Source organism: Paroedura picta, chromosome 12 (genome assembly GCF_049243985.1).
Source record: "Paroedura picta isolate Pp20150507F chromosome 12, Ppicta_v3.0, whole genome shotgun sequence".
Classification (NCBI taxonomy): domain Eukaryota; kingdom Metazoa; phylum Chordata; class Lepidosauria; order Squamata; family Gekkonidae; genus Paroedura; species Paroedura picta.
Window position 1 is genome coordinate 33,947,180 of NC_135380.1, and position 18,557 is coordinate 33,965,736.

At 44.5% G+C, this 18,557-nt stretch overlaps 1 protein-coding gene across 1 annotated transcript; it reads left to right on the forward strand.

Annotated features, from left to right (window-relative positions):
* The first annotated feature begins 5,072 nt into the window (after window positions 1-5,072).
* Window positions 5,073-16,471, forward strand: LOC143821824 (uncharacterized). The gene is made up of 3 exons (XM_077306217.1): window positions 5,073-5,255; window positions 11,787-12,022; window positions 14,330-16,471. Exon 3 carries the CDS (start codon window positions 14,580-14,582, stop codon window positions 15,618-15,620), a length of 1,041 nt encoding a protein of 346 aa, XP_077162332.1. The 5' UTR covers window positions 5,073-5,255; window positions 11,787-12,022; window positions 14,330-14,579; the 3' UTR covers window positions 15,621-16,471.
* The last annotated feature ends 2,086 nt before the right edge of the window (window positions 16,472-18,557 follow it).

The window sequence follows — 18,557 nt, forward strand, 5'->3', positions numbered from 1 at the left end:
TCAGCCATGGTCCCTTTTGGTCAATTAAATTAAAGCCAGGTGTTAGATCTATAAAAATCATGTCCAAGGATCAGGTGGGACCCTGACTCTTAATAGTTAGGCATTGAGTGATTCTATTTTGCCCTTTTCTAAAACATGTCTGCTCCAGGGCGGGGTGGTGGTGGTGTGGATTCAGAAGACTGGAAGTCTACCATATAGATCTTGCTACATCTATAAAAGCCACGTCCAAGGCAATGAGTTAACAATTAGGCAATGAGTGCTTGTACTTTGCCCTTCTATAGAACATGTCTCCTGGTAATGTAGCAGCCTCCCCATCCTCGAGCTTGCACAGAAGATTCTTACCATATATAGTTTGGAGGCTACACCCAACCGGCTCATTGGATGATGAGCCAATTTACTTTCTCTTTTAAATACTGGAGCTACAATGCTTAGTTTTCAGCCTGAGGGGGAAATACCAGTTACGCCGATCCTAGCAAAGAGCTTGGCTTCCAGGATCTTCCATTCATAACACTCCAGGGTCATGGAAATCAGAAACCCTATTTACTTATTTATGGACCTTTAAAAGGAGATCCCCCTGGTAAACCTTCCTAGCACAGCATTTTCTGAGTAAAAATTGGTCCTGAGGTCTGGTGACTTGAAGCTTACAGTCGCCTTCCCATTCCTCTCCACACAACAGATACCCTGTGGGGTGGGTGAGGCTGAGAGAGCCCTGATATCACTGCTCGGTCAGAACAGTTTTATCAGTGCCGGGGCGAGCCCAAGGTCACCCAGCTGGTTGCAAGGGGGGGGGGTGCAGAATCAAACCCAGCATGCCAGATTAGAAGTCCACACTCCTAACCACTACACCAAACTGGCTCTCTTTCATTTTAGTCTGTACCCTTTGTCTGGACTTATATCTGCCTTTAGGGAGAGTTTGGGGAAGGGAGGCACCCTAGTAGTGCATAATGCCTGAGATTCCTCCCTCCAAAAATAGCCATTTTCTCCAAGGGAACTGATCTCTGCAGTAGGGAGATGAGTTGTAATTCCAGAAGATCTCCAGACCCCACCTGGAGGTTGGCAATTGGCACCTTGCATGCCAGAACACTTAGATTAGAGGACCAATGCTTCTAAAAATGTGTTAGGTTAGATGTTTAACTTTTATGGTTTTATTGTTGCTGTTCTTATAGTGGATAGGTCTGCACATTCCTTTAACAAGCCCTGTTGATTGTATTTTATGGTGTTCTTAGGTTTTAGGGCTTCAGAATCCAGGGCTTTAGACGTTCACTGGCTCCGTGTGTCAGAGTAATTGTTTTATGGGATTCAGTCTGAAAGTGTCCCACCCTGTAGGTGTGACTTCATGAAGACCTGGTGGGCCTGGCAACTCTGCCCTTTGTTCTGTTAGGTGAAGAGTTATTTCAGCCTTTCTCAGCTTTTTTACCCTTGAGAATCCCCTCCCTGAGATCCTGGGAGGCAACATAGCTGTCTTGAAATACTAGTGTAAACCTGTTTTTAATGGAGAGAGGAAACATCAGAGAGAGGAAACATCAAGACGACCATCTTAGACACATTTGGTCCAACTATACCAAAACAGATGATCTCCCATCTTACTAAGGAGATGGCCAGGAACTGAGGGACTGGATATTCCAAATGGATGGAGCAATATTGTAGCATCCAAAATAGTGCCCCTCTTTAAATATTTCAAAAATGAACACGGTAGATCTCCATATTTAGTGAACTTGTTGCACCTGAGATTGAGGATGGCTTGGACTACTCTGAGATTCCACGCAATGCCCACTGCCCATGTGCTGTGCACACAGGTATAGTGTGAGGTCAACCATGAAAACAATGCCTATGTAGCTGTGCCAAAGGGGAAATAGAAGACCCATTATTTTGCCCTGGTGGTGGCCACCTCGCCACCACGACCTGCGCCGCCACCGCCCACAGCGCGCCGCCCATGCTGGTGAATGACGTTGATGCAATTATCCTGCCCATTAATATCCCAACTGGAAAACCATGATACTAAACCTTCAGGAGCAATCTCCTCTATATGCAGCCAGCTGGGTGACCTTGGGCTTGCCACAGCCCTGGTAAAGCCGCTTCAAGACTCCTTTGGGTAGAGAAAAGCGGAGCCACATTTCTCCTAAAACCATATTCATTTCCAGCAATCCCATCAACATGTCCTGTTGGCAAAGGACACCTGGCCCTACAAAGCTGCAAGCAAACAAGAAAACAGGTTTGTGTTCAACAATATGCACTCAAGGATAATGAGCAGTTTCAATATATGTTAGGTATACAGTTAGCCGGTGGGAGGGAGGAGAGTTACTTCTTTGCAGGTCTTTGAGTGTTGGCCCTGCAAGGCTCCTGTAGCACAGTCTGTAGCTGAGTAAGCCATGGTGAAAAGCTGACTGCAAGAAGGCCTAGCCAGAGAGAGAGAGAGAGAGAGAGAGAGAGGTTTTATAAGACTGCAGCAAATCCTATGCTCACGATGCTACTATATAGTACTATATAGATTAAAGTAGGAGTAGTCAAACTGTGGCCCTCCACATGTCGATGGACTAAAATTCCCATGAGCCCCTGCCAGCAAATGCTGGCAGGGGCTCACGGGAATTGTAGTCCATGGACATCTGGAGGGCTGCAGTTTGACTACCCCTGGATTAAAGATTCTTGTTATTCTGCATCCAAAACTTGACAAACCAAGGGGGAAAAATACAATTCAGAGGCGAAAACACCCATTTAGCAATGCTGGAGGCTGAACATGCCAGTTTCAATAAATCTTCATCAGCAGCAATCAAAAAAGGATGTCAACCCAGAACGGCAACAAGCTCAGTATGGCTGATTCTCAATCTTCATAGAGCGATCAATCCAAGGCACCCATCATATTCTTTCATTGTCCTCTAACAAGCTGCAACTTGTCTTCTGGGAGTCTGTTCAGCAAATCAGTTTTAACCCCACGAAAATGACGGTCGATCCAAGGAATGTGTCCCATCAGTATGTACACAAAGCTCCCTGGGCATGTGGAGACAATGGCCACATTCCAATGAAAGTTGCTTTTATGTTTCATTGTCCGGCTGCTCAGAAAGCACAGCTTCTTTATCTATACTCCATTTTTTGAATGCCAACCTAGCCCCAGGGAGGTACACCTGGCCTCAACCAGGTCCAGGACTTTTTTTTTCCTGGTCCCTACCTGGTGGAATGAGCTCCCGGAACCCATTTGGGGCCTTGTTGGACTTCTGCAATTCTGCAGGGCCTATAAAATGGAGCTCTTCCACCAGGCTTTTGGTTGGGGCCACAGTTAACATCTACCTACCTACCTATTTATGGCCCCACCCACTCATCTAGTCACTCATCTGTCCATATACCTGTGTATCGATCCACTCCCAAATCATCCTGAATTCTGGGATAATTCAACACCCATAACAGAGAGTCAGTTTGGTGTAGTGGTTAGGAGTGCAGACTTCTAATCTGGCATGCCGGGTTCGATTCTGCACTCCCCCACATGCAACCAGCTGGGTGACCTTGGGCTTGCCATGGCGCTTTGAGCCTCCTTCGTGTAGGGAAAAGCGGCATATAAGAACCAACTCTTCTTCTTCTGGACTTCTTCTGGACTCAAATTTTGTTGTGTTATTTCAGACCAATATAGCTATCCACATGAAACTGTTTTAACCTGTCACTATTTATTTAAATTATACTGTTAAATTCACTTTTTAATGTTGTAATTGTGTATGTTATATTTTGTGTACACCGCCCTGAGCCAGCTAGCTGGAAGGATGTTCTAATCATCCAGTGCACTAAATGTACCAAGACAGTCCTTGGGCACAAGGGTTTCCATTTCTGCTATGGCCAACAGCTAAAAGCCAAGGGTGCTATACATGTTTTGCACTTGTTGAGAGGTCAATACTTGAGGAAGAAATGCAAGCAAGAAGAACCTGCTGGAAGAATTGCCTTTCATTCACTAAGAACGGCTCTGTAAGCCAAAGTTAATTATGGAGAACGAACTGTTTTTTTTGGGGGGGAAGAGTTTATACAACTAGATATAGTGTAAATGGCACTGGTCAGACCACACCTGGAGTACTGTGTGCAGTTCTGGAGGCCTCGCTTCAAGAAGGACGTAGATAAAATTGAAAGGGTACAGAGGAGAGCAACAAGGATGATCTGGGGCCAAGGGACCAAGCCCTATGAAGATAGGTTGAGGGACTTGGGAATGTTCAGCCTGGAGAAAAGGAGGTTGAAAGGGGACATGATAGCCCTCTTTAAGTATTTGAAAGGTTGTCACTTGGAGGAGGGCAGGATGCTGTTTCCGTTGGCTGAAGAGGAAAGGACACGGAGTAATGGGTTTAAACTACAAGTACAATGATATAGGCTAGATATCAGGAAAATAAATTTCAGAGTCAGAGTAGTTCAGCAGTGGAATAGGCTGCCTAAGGAGGTGGTGAGCTCCCCCTCACTGGCAGTCTTCAAGCAAAGGTTGGATTCACACTTTTCTTGGATGCTTTAGGATGCTTTGGGCTGATCCTGTGTGGAGCAGGGGGTTGGACTAGATGGCCTGTATGGCCCCTTCCAACTCTATGATTCTATGATTCTAGATAGACATAAAGATAAAATCAGAGTCAAGTAGCACCTTTAAGACCAACAAAGATTTATTCAAGGCATGAGCTTTTGAGTGTAAGCACTCTTCCTCAGACTTGCACTCGAAAGCTCACACCTTGAATCAATCTTGGTTGGTCTTAAAGGTGCTACTGGACTCTGATTTTATTGTGCTACTTCAGACCAACACGGCTACTCATTTGAATCTAGACTAAGGTGACCAGATTTTAACATTGACCGGGGGGGTTCTTGATTTAAAATGTGGTGTATATGGAGCAACAAAAAGTTTCATAGAAGGCATAGAACACAAAAATAGTATTGTAATATATATTTTTTAAAATTTCAACATAAGTACAATTTGCCAGTTGCCCCCAGATGTACCTCCAAAAGTGGGACAATCTGGTCACCTTACTATAGACAGAAAGAGTTAAGTTAATACCTATGAACTAAGAGGAAGAAGAAAGTCTGCTTCCCTCTGCAGGTGCTTCTGCCGTTGGACACTTGGCCGGTGTTTATTCCAGGAGAACCTTGTACCCAGGTCTGCTGCATGTTAAGTGCAGAGGAGAGTACTACAGCAACAACAATGTAGGAGACACTCAGAACTGTGCCCTGCTCCATTGTTCTGTCTTCAAGACCAGGTTTGAAGCGGTTTTAGAAGAGGAATCCTGGCCTGAACAAAGGATCAGGGGAAGGTATGTTTTCTGTGACTTGTTTTTTCCGGGGGGGGGGGTATAATTAGAAAGAGGAAAAGCGAAACAACTGAAAGATGATCCCATAATTAAACGCTCGGTGTGCGCAATGAGCAAATAATCTGCTATTTATAGTCCTTAGCTTTGGGAAGCTTAGCTTCATTCTTTCCAAAAAAGATCAAAATAAAACAGCTTTGCCGAAGAGGGCTCTGAGGATCGAGCCGGAAGTCTGACAGTCACAGTGCAGAGCTGTGCGGATGCTTTTAAGCAAAGCGGTCCAGTTTGGAAACCAAGGTGGAGAAAAACTCCCAAGGGGAAGCAATCTTTCGCCTGTTGGTTTCTGCAGCGAAGTCAGGGGAATGTGTGTTGGGGTCTCTTTCCAGTGCGGGTGCAATAGTATGTCAGGTGGAATTTATCACAGGTGTCATGTAGCCCAGTCATTGGATGCTCCTGGATCGTGCCAGCAAATGAGCCTTTGTGCGGAGAGAATGTGGAGGAAAATAGATGCATCAGAGAAGCCACCAGAAGGAACAGGGGCCATGATGCTGAAAGAAAAGTTGTATGTGGCTCAAATATACAAGGCAGCTTTGAAGAAGAAGACTTGGGGGGGGGGGTTGTACTCCACTATTTTACTACCTGAAGGAGGCCCTTCCTCTCCCCACAACAAACACTCAGTGAGGTAGGTGGGGCTGAGAGAGCTCTGGGAGAACTGTGACAGGCCTGAGGTCACCCAGCTGCCTGCATGCGAAGGACTGGGCAATTAAACCCAGTTCTCCAAATCAGAAGCCGCTGCTCTGAACCACTACGCCAAGCTGACTCTACAGCAAGTTGACAATAAACTCTGCGTTACTGACATGGCACAGAAAGAAAGGCTAGAGCAGGACTGTTCTGGTTTGATGTTTATTTTACTATATAATTAAGTGTTGAAACTTCTTGTTTGTTTGTTTGTTTTCTATACTACCACTGTAGTCATTAACAAATCTCACCAATAAAACCCGCATAAAACAATCATTGAAATTCCCCATAGCAAAAAACTCCCTCCCTCAGCAGACCTTCTAATACTAAGCCTCTGGGGAGATCTTCCTAGGGAGAGCTTGATGACCCCGATCTTCTTTGCCCTGATCTTAACCAAAAACCTGGCAGAAGAGATCTGTATTGCAGGCCCTGCGGAGCTGTGAAAGCTCCGACAGGGCCCACAGCTCTCCCAGGAGCTCATTCCACCAGGTAGGGGCCAGGACCAAAAAGGTCCTGGCCCTGGTTGAAGCCAGATGAACCTCCCTCAGGCCAGGGACCTCCAACAGATTCATACCCACAGAGCGCAAAGCCCTGTGGGGGGCATAAGGAGATGGGTGGTCCCACAGGCTGGATGTGGGTCCTCCAAGATGTCCCTGTGAGGGTTCTAGCAGCTGCATTTTGCACCAGCTGCAGTTTCCAGGTCAAGGACAAGGATAGGCCCGCATAGAGCAAGTTACAGAAGTCTGATCCGGAGGTGGCCATTGCATGAGTCACTGCGGCCAAGCAGTCCAAGGACAGATAGGGTGCTAGTAGCTTCTCCTGGCAAAGGTAGAAAATTGTTGTGCATGCTACCCCCGTGACCTGGGCCTCCATAGACAGGGAGGCATCCGGAATCACTCCCAGATCAGGGTGGATGATGCATATTGACATAGCAGAATCCTGGGAGGAAAAAAATTAAATGAAGAACTTCTGTGAATGGGCATTACTTTGACATGAACGACAGAAGAGAGAGGAGGGGATTCCTGTACTCATTAAATGTTCTTTGGGATCACTTGTTGATTCAGCTAGAAGGCCATTGCCTTGCAATGCATTCTCTTGTGATTAGGAATTCGAAACTGATGGGCAAATATGGTGTTTTGTGTTAGTGGGATGTTATGTCCACAGCAGGGGGACATGCTCCGTGGGTTGCGGAAAGGCACATTCACCATTTCAGTCAGCCACGAGAGCTACACGACTCCTGCGGTTGATCGGAATTGAGAATATGCCTTTCCACAATCCACAACTCCTGTATGCCCTGTGCACTACTTGAAACACACAACAACAATAATGTAAAACTGTAATATGACCTTTATCAATCCCTGAATATCTCTGTGTATATCGGGTTCTCTCCCTACTCATGTTGAACTTTAACTTTCCACATACATGGGGTGGGATGAAGGCCTTGCATGTCAGAGTTATGACATATCATGTAGCTTTTGAGTACTCAAGACCCTTTCTTTTTCCCTCAAAAAAAATCTTCTTTATGTTAAACGTTCTCCTCAGATTCTCAGACCTTCAAGCAATTAAACCATCATGCATGACAAAAAGAGTCTTTCTCGGTTCAGTTATCAGCCCCCCCCCAAGAAAAACCTTTGGCCTCCCCCTTCTCATATTTTTTCACTCTGTGATGATGATGATGTCATCTGTTCAGTCGTGTCCGACCCTCGGCGATTCTATAGGAAAGTCTTCGCCATGCGTCTCTGTCTCTGACTGCTTCTTTACAGTCTGTGGCCCCATTCAAATGTGCCAGAGCCCTTCAGGGGACCATATAGCTCCCGTTGAGAATGGCTGCTCTAAAGAAGTAGCCCGCTTTCCTGGGACATAGAGTAGACACCCTGGGGAATCATGCTCACAAGAACCACAGGCAGCATGGCAAAGGGTCACAGGTGGCTCCTGAAATACTATCGTCTTGTCTAAGAGGTTCATTCCCAAGAGGGGAAGGCTGTCAGCTGTGGCTTCCACTGCTACTGCAGCACTGTGAACCAGTAGCCCAAAGAAACCATCATTTTGGCCCTGATCCCCTCCAAAATCACTCTCTGCACACAAAACACTTAAACTACATCATAGGGTTGTGTTGCCAACTTTTGAACTGGTCCCTCCAGCATGGTGCAGTGGTTAAGACCACTAATCTGGAGAGCTAGGTTTGATTCCCCACTCCTCCTCCACCTACAGCCAGCTGGGTGACCTTGGGCCAGTTACAGTTTCCTCAGAGCTCTCTCAGCCCCACATACCTCATGGGGGAGGGGAAGGGAAGGCAATTGTGAGCCGCTTTGAGTCCAAGGCAGGGTAAAAACCAGCTCTTCTTCATTTTCTAGGTATTGTGATATTAATCACTTTGATCTGCAGCAAATGAGAGTTTTTCTGAAAGTGCTTCAATTGCTCATTTCCTAACATTAAGTCTTCATCAAAGGGGTGGGGCTCCCCCCCCCCCCCCGACCAGTTGACACCTGTAACTTTTCCTCAATTTAGGAAAGATAGATTTCTCAATACGTTTGTTTGAGATTCTCACTCCAGTCACTGGATGCTATTCTCTCTGGGAAGAAGAGAAATTTTGGAACTCTTAACTTGAACTTATTAAGAAAAAAGTTTTTTGAACTGTCCACGTATAGGTTTAGAAATAAGCTCATGGATCTTGTTACATGCTGTTATTTCGTAGAAGGCACAACAATCACACTGTGTTCTTGTTTCTCTAGGAACCGTCTATGAGAATTCAGGTTCAACTATCTGTTCTGTCAGAGACTTGGACTCTCCTTTAGCCCACAAGTAGCCGTATTGCCTGTGAGAGTTGAGGCAGGCACGGTTCCCCTGTCTTTATGAGAAACACAACCTTGTTTGGTTCAGAGGTCCTCTTCTATCCTCTCTCTTCCACCAAACCTCCTCTTCAATGTTCTCTCCAATACCAAGTCTCCCTCTCTGACATTCTAAGTCCCGCTCTTTGAATTTTCTCCCTTACAATCGCCCCAGGCCACTGTCACCTTTTCCTTGAGGACTGCCCCCTCCCACTAGGGATTCCGAGGTCCTAAAGAACAGGGGTAGTCAACCTGTGATCCTCCAGATGTTCATGGACTACAATTCCAATGAGCCCCTGCCAGCAAACTCTGGCAGGGGCTCATGGGAATTGTAGTCCATGAACATCTGGAGGACCACAGGTTGATTACCCCTGCTATAGAGCTCCTTTTGGGCTCCTATCTGTGTGGGTCCATCATCACAACCCTAACTACTTATCAAGGATGGGTGCCAGAATGCACAGCTTGGCCCCTCAAAGTCATAACACTTCTCTTCCCTTGAATCAGCATGGCTGGCAAAATGACAGAACAAGCTTATCTCTTCTTCCTTGTGTATTATATGGAAATCAGGCAATCCTTCGTGGTGTATAGCTACAAACATTAACCCATGCTTTTCGCTGCATATAAAATGGTTAGTTGAGTGAGGCACAAAGGTTGGTCAAAATGTTGCCAGCCCTGTAAAGATTATATAGCTGGAGGACATAAAGGAATGGAGCAATTTATTGCTGGGAAGGATGAGCCGGCTTGCGTTATTAGTAAGTGAATATTCATTTACTGTAGCACATTTGCTGGAATTCACATGTTCTCATGGGTGTAGGCCCAAGGTCTGCCTGTTTGCATCTTCCCAAGAGGACTTTTGCCCGCCAGAGATGACACATTTACCTATAACATTTACCTATAACTTTTACCTATAACATGGAAGGAAGTGTTTCAATATAAAACGATAATGGTTTTTCCAGAGGGTGGGGATTGAGCAAATGTTGCCATGAATCACTTTCTCCTAGCGTGGGCACTGGTTCATGCAGCAAAGAGTCTGTTACTGAGCCGAAGGCTAACAGATCTTTGGTTTATTTAAGTCATTACAAATGGTCCATTTTTGCTGGCTTTCTTTGAAAAGTTGGAAGGAAAGATAAACTCTACAGGTTAAAAGAACCCAAGGGATGTCCCTTAGCCTCCTATAATGAATTGGTAGCTCTGGAAATGCCAAATTGGAATTGCGTGCAACTAAGGCAGGGGTAGTCAAACTGCGGCCCTCCAGATGTCCATGGACTACCATTCCCAGGAGCCCCTGCCAGCATTCGCTGGCAGGGGCTCCTGGGAATGGTAGTCCATGGACATCTGGAGGGCCGCAGTTTGACTACCCTTCCTCTAAGGCAATCAACTCACCCTGTGATCTAATTTCCAAAGTGAAAAGGGCTGTTTGTTTAGTCCACGTTCTCCTCCTGTTTGTATATCAGCTCAGAAGAACGGAAGTTCCTTATGATAAATGCAAAAGCAATCAAAAGTCCAGATGTCAATATCTGGAAATGTAAACCTGTGGCAGTAAATACACTTTCTGGAGAAAGGTACTGAATAAAAAAAAATGTAATACATGCCATGTTTCTTGCCTTAGCTCGCCTAAACTTGTGTCACTTCTTTAAGAATCTGTACTGCACCATTTAGACCTCGGCCTCCACAGATCTGCTATTTGGTGCAGGGTTGGTCTTTTCAAGGCTGCTGATAGGGGGTTGGAGGGACAATATTTGGGCAGGGGACCAATCTTGCTGGAGGACCCTCCTAAACCAGCTGTATGCTGCATCCAGACAAATGTTTTTCCAGTGATTTTCCTTTGGGGGCAGTCTGGCTGCAGCCACTAGGCGCTCAGAGAAGGCTGAACGTAGTAAAAGGCTAGAATCTGCTAGACTCGCATGTTTGCCTGAATGGAGTAAACCTGCTTAGCAGATCATGCTACATGCATCAGCTAATGCAGCACTGGAGCAATTCAAAACTCTGTTGACAATGGATCTACAAGAGTTGGCTCATCCAGGTGTTTTCTAGACACAAAGTTGCTTCAGCAAAGGATTTTAAATATGTGCATAGCAACCACCTGGAGGTTGGCAACCTTAGTTATGCTTGCCAGAAAGGAACAGCAGAACAGATGGGCCAGTTCTTTTATCCTAACCCCGCCCGCGGCGCCGGGGGCACCGCGGACTAAATAAAGCTGTAAGGGCTTGGGGGGAGGAGTTAGGGCGGGCTCTGTCCGGGATGAGGAAGGGTGCCGATTGGCCCCTTCCTCCGGACAGACCATCGGCGGGACCAATCAGCAGGCGCAAAGCGCCTGCCGATTGGCCTCTCCGATTCCCGCCATGCCGCCAAGGGAGCAATTGCGATCCGCGCTGCGCGCGGCTCGCAGTTGCTCCCTTGCCGGCGGCCTGACGCGTCGGGAGGCGCGGGACATGGCGGCCTGCCAACTCACCGGCCACGCCCTGCCCCGCTAGCACTCGCTGTACTATACGTACAGCGGGCTTCCTTACTAGTTATTATAGATTCAAGGTTACAGCAAACAGAAGTTATTTGTTTCTCTTTTGTGATATCTGGTTTGGATGAAGGTTATGTAAGTAGAATCATTGTTCAGGAGCCCATGGTGACTCTCGGTAGCCTTGCTGATTTTACTGAAATAATACGGAAAGACCCACGTTAATGAAGAAGCTGGAAGCTGCTATAGTCTAAAAAGCCCACGTCAGGAGAGGAAACAAACACATTTTTAACTTGAACTATCAACCTTGTCAGGTTGAACTATCAAACTTTATGGAACAGAGTTTGAGTCCAGTGGTGTCTTTAAGACCAGCAAAGTTTTATTCAGAGTTTTATATCTTGGACAAAACGTTGTGGATCTTAGAAGTTCCACTGAGCTCAGACTTTGTTCTGCTGCTTCAGACCCACATGGCTACTGCCGGCTGAATTTATCAATAAAGGAAATTTATGGTATCTGCAGATCTCAGCATTATGGCACGGGAAAAGAAGAGAACCATTGTTGTGGGAATGACACTTGGAAAAACAAACTGCGGGAACCCATTGTCTCCTTCACTGTGGCATTCTTGGATATGAAAACGAACAGTGGGAGAACCGTTGGCTGGATTTGTGTCAAAACACCAGTATCACAAACACCGCAACTATCAAGCCTCCCTGCAAAGATAGACTGGCCAGCTGACCGGAAAAACAAAGTTAACTGTAAGTAAGCTGTAAGTCATGGCTTGATCTGCAGAAACCAGCGACCAAAGCTTTCCTGAGCATAAGCATAAATGTTATCACCCAGATGGGAAAGCAGGAACCATTTATGCATTCAGTGTTACTAGGCTTGAGTGACTCCTCTGCTAATTTTATAAGTAAAAACTGGGAGAAAGAGATTGATCAAAATAAGGTAAATGGGAGTCATTTTGGAGTAAAGCTGTAACTAGGGTGATCTCTTGAGCCTCTTGTGGCGCAAGGTGGTAAGGCGGCTGACTTGCTGTCTGAAGCTCTGCCCATGAGGCTGGGAGTTCGATCCCAGCAGCCGGCTCAAGGTTGACTCAGCCTTCCATCCTTTCGAGGTCAGTAAAATGAGTACCCAGCTTGCTGGGGGGTAAACGGTAATGACTGGGGAAGGCACTGGCAAACCACCCCGTATTGAGTCTGCCATGAAACGCTAGAGGGCATCACCCCAAGGGTCAGACATGACTCGGAGCTTGCACAGGGGATACCTTTACCTTATAGGGTGATCTCTATGAATCTGAAAGAAGAGTTCATGGCAACCCAACATCAGTGGTACTTTACATTCTTATGGGTACTCAGGTTGTTACAAGTTATCAAAAAAGAAGAGAAAACAATCAAATTTTTAACTTGAACAGTCAAAATTGTCATCAATATTACCTTGATAGATTAGCGTTGGAGGCATGTTAAGCCAATAATGATGGTTTCATGATTGATGAAGGAGGTGCTTGGATGGGGAAATGTTGGTCTATGTAGAAATTTCTTTGCATGTAGAGATTCTGTAGCACTTCTTCAAGTGATGATGGGTTGTTACTCCCTTGGGGACTTAACACACTTTTAGCAAAGGAGGATCTTGATATGTTTCTTAATCTGTTTAGAATAGCTAGGATTTGTACAAAAACCAACTGGAAAAAAAGAACGGTTGGTTTTTATGCCCTACTTTTCACTACCAGGAGGGGAATCAAAGTGGCTTCCAATCTCCTTCCCTTCCTCTCCCCACAACAGAAACCCTGAGAGGTAGGTGAGGTTGAGAGAGCTCTAGTGTGCTGTGTGAGAACAGCACTATCAGAACTGGGATTAGCTGAAGGTCACCCAGCTGACTGCACGTGAAGGAGCGGGGAATCAAATCTGGCTCGCCACATTCAAGGCCGCCTTTCTTAACCGTTATACCAAACTGGCTCTCACTGCCACCACCTGTTAGGGAAGGCATCAAAGAATGTGGACAATAATTTAACTGACAAATCTTCCTTATTATATAAGGTCTAAGAACATGGGTGGCAATGTACCAAATAGATGTGTAGATAAATGGCCATTGTTCATAATCTGGGATTGCAGGTTTCAGGATAAAGTTCTACCTTAATGTATTTTTTTATTGGGTGTGATTACTCCAGGTTATTTTTATTAGTTTTGTAAAATAATTTGTAATAATAAAAAAGTATTTTTTGAAATGTTGGCAATCTCTAGAGGAGATTGCAGTGGGCCTATGTATTCTCCAAATGTATACCGTTCTATCAGGGATGCCAGTTTCCAAGTGGGACTTGGGGATCCCCTGGAATTATAGCTCCTCTACAGAGTAAAGAGATCAGTCCCCCTGCAGAAAATGGCTGCTTTGGAAGGTGAACTCCATACCATCATACTCCTTCTCCATCCCTAATCCTGACCACTCCCAGCTTTACCCCCAAGTTTCCAGGTATTTCCCAACCCAGAGCTGGCAACTCTAGTTTAAGTCCTAGGAGGAGACATGATCTTTCCCACCTTAATATTCCATACAGATATTTTTCCTTCTTATCTTACTATTCTTTTGACCCAAAGGTCTTGGACAGGTTGAGCTCCAACTATCTTACAGGCAGTCATTGCAGCTAAATATTTAATGATTGCTACATAGATTTTCGATCCTCATTTGCAATGAAAATCCGGATAATTCTTTGAGAGGGTCAATCCACCTGAATGGTTAAGAGGGAGGACAACGATCTTTCTCTCAAATCAGACCTGATTTCACACTCCAATAAAATATTAGGGTGACCAGATCCATGTTTACATACTCTGCTCCATTTGTTTATACTTTGTTTGTTTTTAATTAGACATTGCTTGTTTATGTCCCCTTTCATTGGGACATAAAACATCCCTTCTTTCAACAAAAGGATTTTTAATTAAATCTGCATTTAAGTCACACTTTCTCCCAGTTGTTACTCCAAATCCGCATTGACAGTGTCTGCAAAGCCATCAAGCACAGTAAGGCATCAATCCATTATTCACTTTCTGACTCAGTGTTGTGTTTTTTTCATCTAGCTCCTGTTTGCTATTTTGCTATACAACTGCTTCCACCAGCATATGAAATGCTTCGCCATAGGAAAAAACTATCCCTGGTGATCACCTTTTCTTTGCTATCATTATGAAAATGCTGTTCGTGGACAAGAAAATTAATCCTCCTTTGGAAAAGAGCCTTTGCTGAGGGATTCCTGCCACTGACACCATCACACCTTTGAGAGATAACCGAACCTTCATCATCGCTCCATACTTTGACAACAGAAAGGACAAAATGACACGAGTCATTTCAATAGTCCACCACGAAGAAGTTGAGGAACTTTACTGCTGGTTCTGCCGCTCAGCCAATGGCGAAATATACATCTCCAAGGCTGAAATAGATGTCCATTCTGATAGATTTGGCTTCCCTTATGGTACCACGGACTTGAAATGTTTGGAACCAGAAAACTGGAAACCAAATAATGTGTTAATGCATTGGTCTCCTAAAGGAGATATTGACCAGCTACCGCATTTTGAAATCAGAAACCGTGATCCTGAAGATTCCCCTGTGGAATTCACCGTCTGCATCTCCACCATGTATGGCGAGTACAACAACATCCTGCAGTTTGTGCAGAGCATGGAGATGTATAAAATCCTTGGGGTGGACAGAGTGGTGATCTACAAGAACAGCTGCAGCCCACTGATGGAGAAAGTGCTGGATTACTATATCGCAGAAGGGATTGTCGAGATAATCCCTTGGCCTATTGATTCCTACCTCAAGGTCTCTTCTTATTGGCATTATTCAATGGATCCCAAGGACATTGGCTACTATGGACAAATCACAGCCTTGAATGATTGCATCTACCGCAACATGTACAGGAGCAAATATGTGCTGCTGAATGATATTGATGAAATTATTCTGCCAGTAAAATATCCAAATTGGAAAACCATGATGCAGAACTTTCATGTGCAACATCCAAAGGCTGTTGCTTTCAACTTTGAGAACCACATTTTTCCTAAAACCATATTCACTTTTAATGATGCATTCAACATTTCCTCTTGGAGAACAGTACCTGGAGTTAACATTCTGCAGCACGTCCTCCGGGAACCTGATCAGAAGGACAAAGTCAATCCTCAGAAAATGATTGTTGATCCAAGGAAAGTGGCCCAGACGTCTGTCCACTCTGTCCTCCAGGCCTACGGGGACGAAGTTTATGTTTCAATGGATGTTGCCCTTGTTTATCATTGTCGGGTTCCCCTACAGGCAAAACTTCCTAGAGAATCCCTCATAAATGACACAACGCTCTGGAGATACAATGTCACACTTGTTAGTTAGGTCAGCCAAGTTCTACAACAGATTGGACTGTAAGCAGGAAATAAGTAAATGGAAAGAAATGTCCAGTCTGATGTTTGTGGCCATTGCTGGACAATTCTGGGAGACAAGGTCATTGGGCAGGTAACAGTCATGGGATGGCTGTGGGTCAATAACCTGAAGCTTCACCAAGAAGAGTCTGAGGTGCTGTTTGTCAATGACCAAGCTGCTTGAAGACTGAGAAGCCAGCTTGGATGGAGAAGATTTCACTCCCCCTGAATAAGGAGATTGTATCTGGGCAGTACTGCTGGATCTCAAGAATATTGCAGAAGTCCAGGTCTCCTCTGTGGAAAGCAATGGCTGTTAACCAGGACTGGCTGAAACACCATTTTCTCTCCCATGGCTCACAGTGCCCTATCAGCTTTGGCCAATGCACTAGCTACAACCATTGCTAAAAATGAAGCAAGAGCCAAAAGGGGAGGCGAATCTGGAACCAGAACCACAAAAACCCAGCTGAAAACAGTCAGGACTTTACTTAATGCAATACATGCACTAACAACTGAACACACCATTGAAAATTTGAGTGGCCTTTGGAAGAGGACTAACTACTGATAAACAGATCTCTTCCATTGATTGTCGGTGTTATTTTACAGCTCTTATTTTGGTTCTTCCATTGGCTGCTGCTCATATCTTATTTTTAATGAATGAGTCTGTGTCATGATCAGACCTCTGAAGAAGGCCTTACATGGGCCAAAAGGCATCAGGTCTATAGTTGATTTATATAGTGCACGTAGTTTATGGGCTGTGTATGTATGTTTTTAATTTTTAAAATGTTTAAGATGTATGCAATAAAAGCCGTATAATTTTGTAATTAACAGATGTGCTACAGACACTCAACCTTTTAAGGTCCTGGCTGTTTTCAGTTGGGTTTTTGTGGTTCGGATTGCTAAAAATGGGCCATGCTCTGATTACATTCAGGTTAAATTATTGTAATTATTGTGGCTCTGCCTTTGAAATGCCATGAAACGTTGCCTTGTACAAAATTCAAACACAAGGGGCTGGTTGCAGGAATTGTATCCCCCCAGTGATGAAACATTATAAATTATTATTATTATTATTATTATTATAAATTATTATTATTATTATTATTATTATTATTATTATTATTATTATTATTATTATTATTATTATTATTTTATATAGTCTTCTCTCCTCCTGGGGGCTCAAGCAGGTAGCAACATTTCTGAAACAATATGATAATTCCATAAAACATCATAACATTAAAATCCACAATAGATCCCTTAATTAATTCCATACCCACCTGCTTCTTAAGGAAGGAAGGTTGATGCAGATCTTTGTTTCAGGTTCTGATGCAGATTTGACTGGTGTTTTGAGCAGGGAAACCAGGATTTTGACAGCACTTTAGGCCTCAACCATAGGCCTGGCAGAACAGCTCTCTGTTGTAGGCTCTGCAGAACTGTCCATGGTCCTGCAGGGCCCTGATCTCCCCAGGGAGAACATTCCACCAGTATGGGGCCAGGACTGAAAAGGCCTTGGCCCTGGTTGAGGCCAGTTTGATATCTTTGGGGCTGAGGATCTTGAGCAGATTTTACTCCCTCGGTCTTAAGTTCTATTTGTTGCCAGGCACAATTGAAAAGCTCTAAATGGCTTTTGGCCAGGGTAGTCAGCCACCTCCCATATTGCCCAGCCATCCTGTTAAGAGCTGACTCATAAACCCTGCTCTTGATGCCTTCCCTTCAGGGCAAAACAGGTGGTGACCAGGAACAGAGCTTTTTCTGTAGGAAGACGAAGACGGAGAAGTAGACGAAGATGAAGACGAAGACGAATTGGTTCTTATATGCCGAAGGGGTCTCAAAGCAGTTTACAGTCGCTGCTTTCCTCACTCCACAACAGACACCCTGTGAGGTGGGTGAGGCTGAAAGAGCCCTGATATTACTGCTCGATCAGAACAGCTTTATCAGTGCTGTGGCGAGCCCAAGGACACCCAGCTGGCTGCATGTGGGGAAGTGCAGAATCTAACTCAGCTTGCCAGATTAGAAGTCCGCACTCCTAACCACTACACCAAACTGGCTCTCTAGTGGCATTTCCCATATATCATGTCTTTCCCCTTGCGATTTGTCATCTATACTGCTTTTTTTCAAGCCAAAACATTTCTGTTCACCCAGGGGTCTCTTAACAACATTAAGGCATGATTTTGGTCTGAAAACTTAAGTTGCTCAATGGTGATTTTAAGCTGTGTCCATGTTTTTAATGCTGGATTTTACAGATGGATTTTAATAACTCTCAGCGTTTCAAGGTAGGTGCCCTGGAGAGGCAGCATAAAATGTTGCTATATAAGTAAATTTGGGATTTTATGTCATGCAATTCCAATTAATTCACCTCTCTCCCTTTCTTTTGGGGATACTTTTATTCCCTGCAATGGATTAGATACCTGTTATCCTATTTTTAAAGCTTGGTTAATGAAATGTGTTTTAAAAAACACACACACATACAACAGTTTGTAAGCGTGAAAAGGCGTGGGAGGGACAAGACTTCCTGGGGCTCTCTGGTCACAATCAGGACCTCATGGCAATTGTGAAAGAGCTACAACAGCTTTCAAAATGGCAGCAGTAGCCAGAGGATGAAGCTGTGGCTTCTGCCACTTGTATTTTGGCCCTTAAACAGTTCCAAATTGCTAAGGACAGAGAAACTCTGTTCCATATTTGCCTGTGTGTGCACGCGTTTATAGTTATTATTTATTTATTTATTATTTAAATTTGTATATCGCTCTTCCCGATTGGGCTCATGTCGGTGTACACAATAAAAGAATAAAAACACAATAAAATCCATAAATATCCGTAATTACAATATGTTTTTATTTGTTCCCTCCTAGCTGGAAAGTCCGCTTTTCAACAACCTGCCTTCTGAATGGTGTGTGTGTACACACATTTCCTTAGCACA

Coding starts and splice junctions, on each gene's coding strand:
- LOC143821824 (XM_077306217.1), top strand. CDS start 14,580: ATGACACGAGTCATTTCAATAGTCCACCACGAAGAAGTTGAGGAACTT.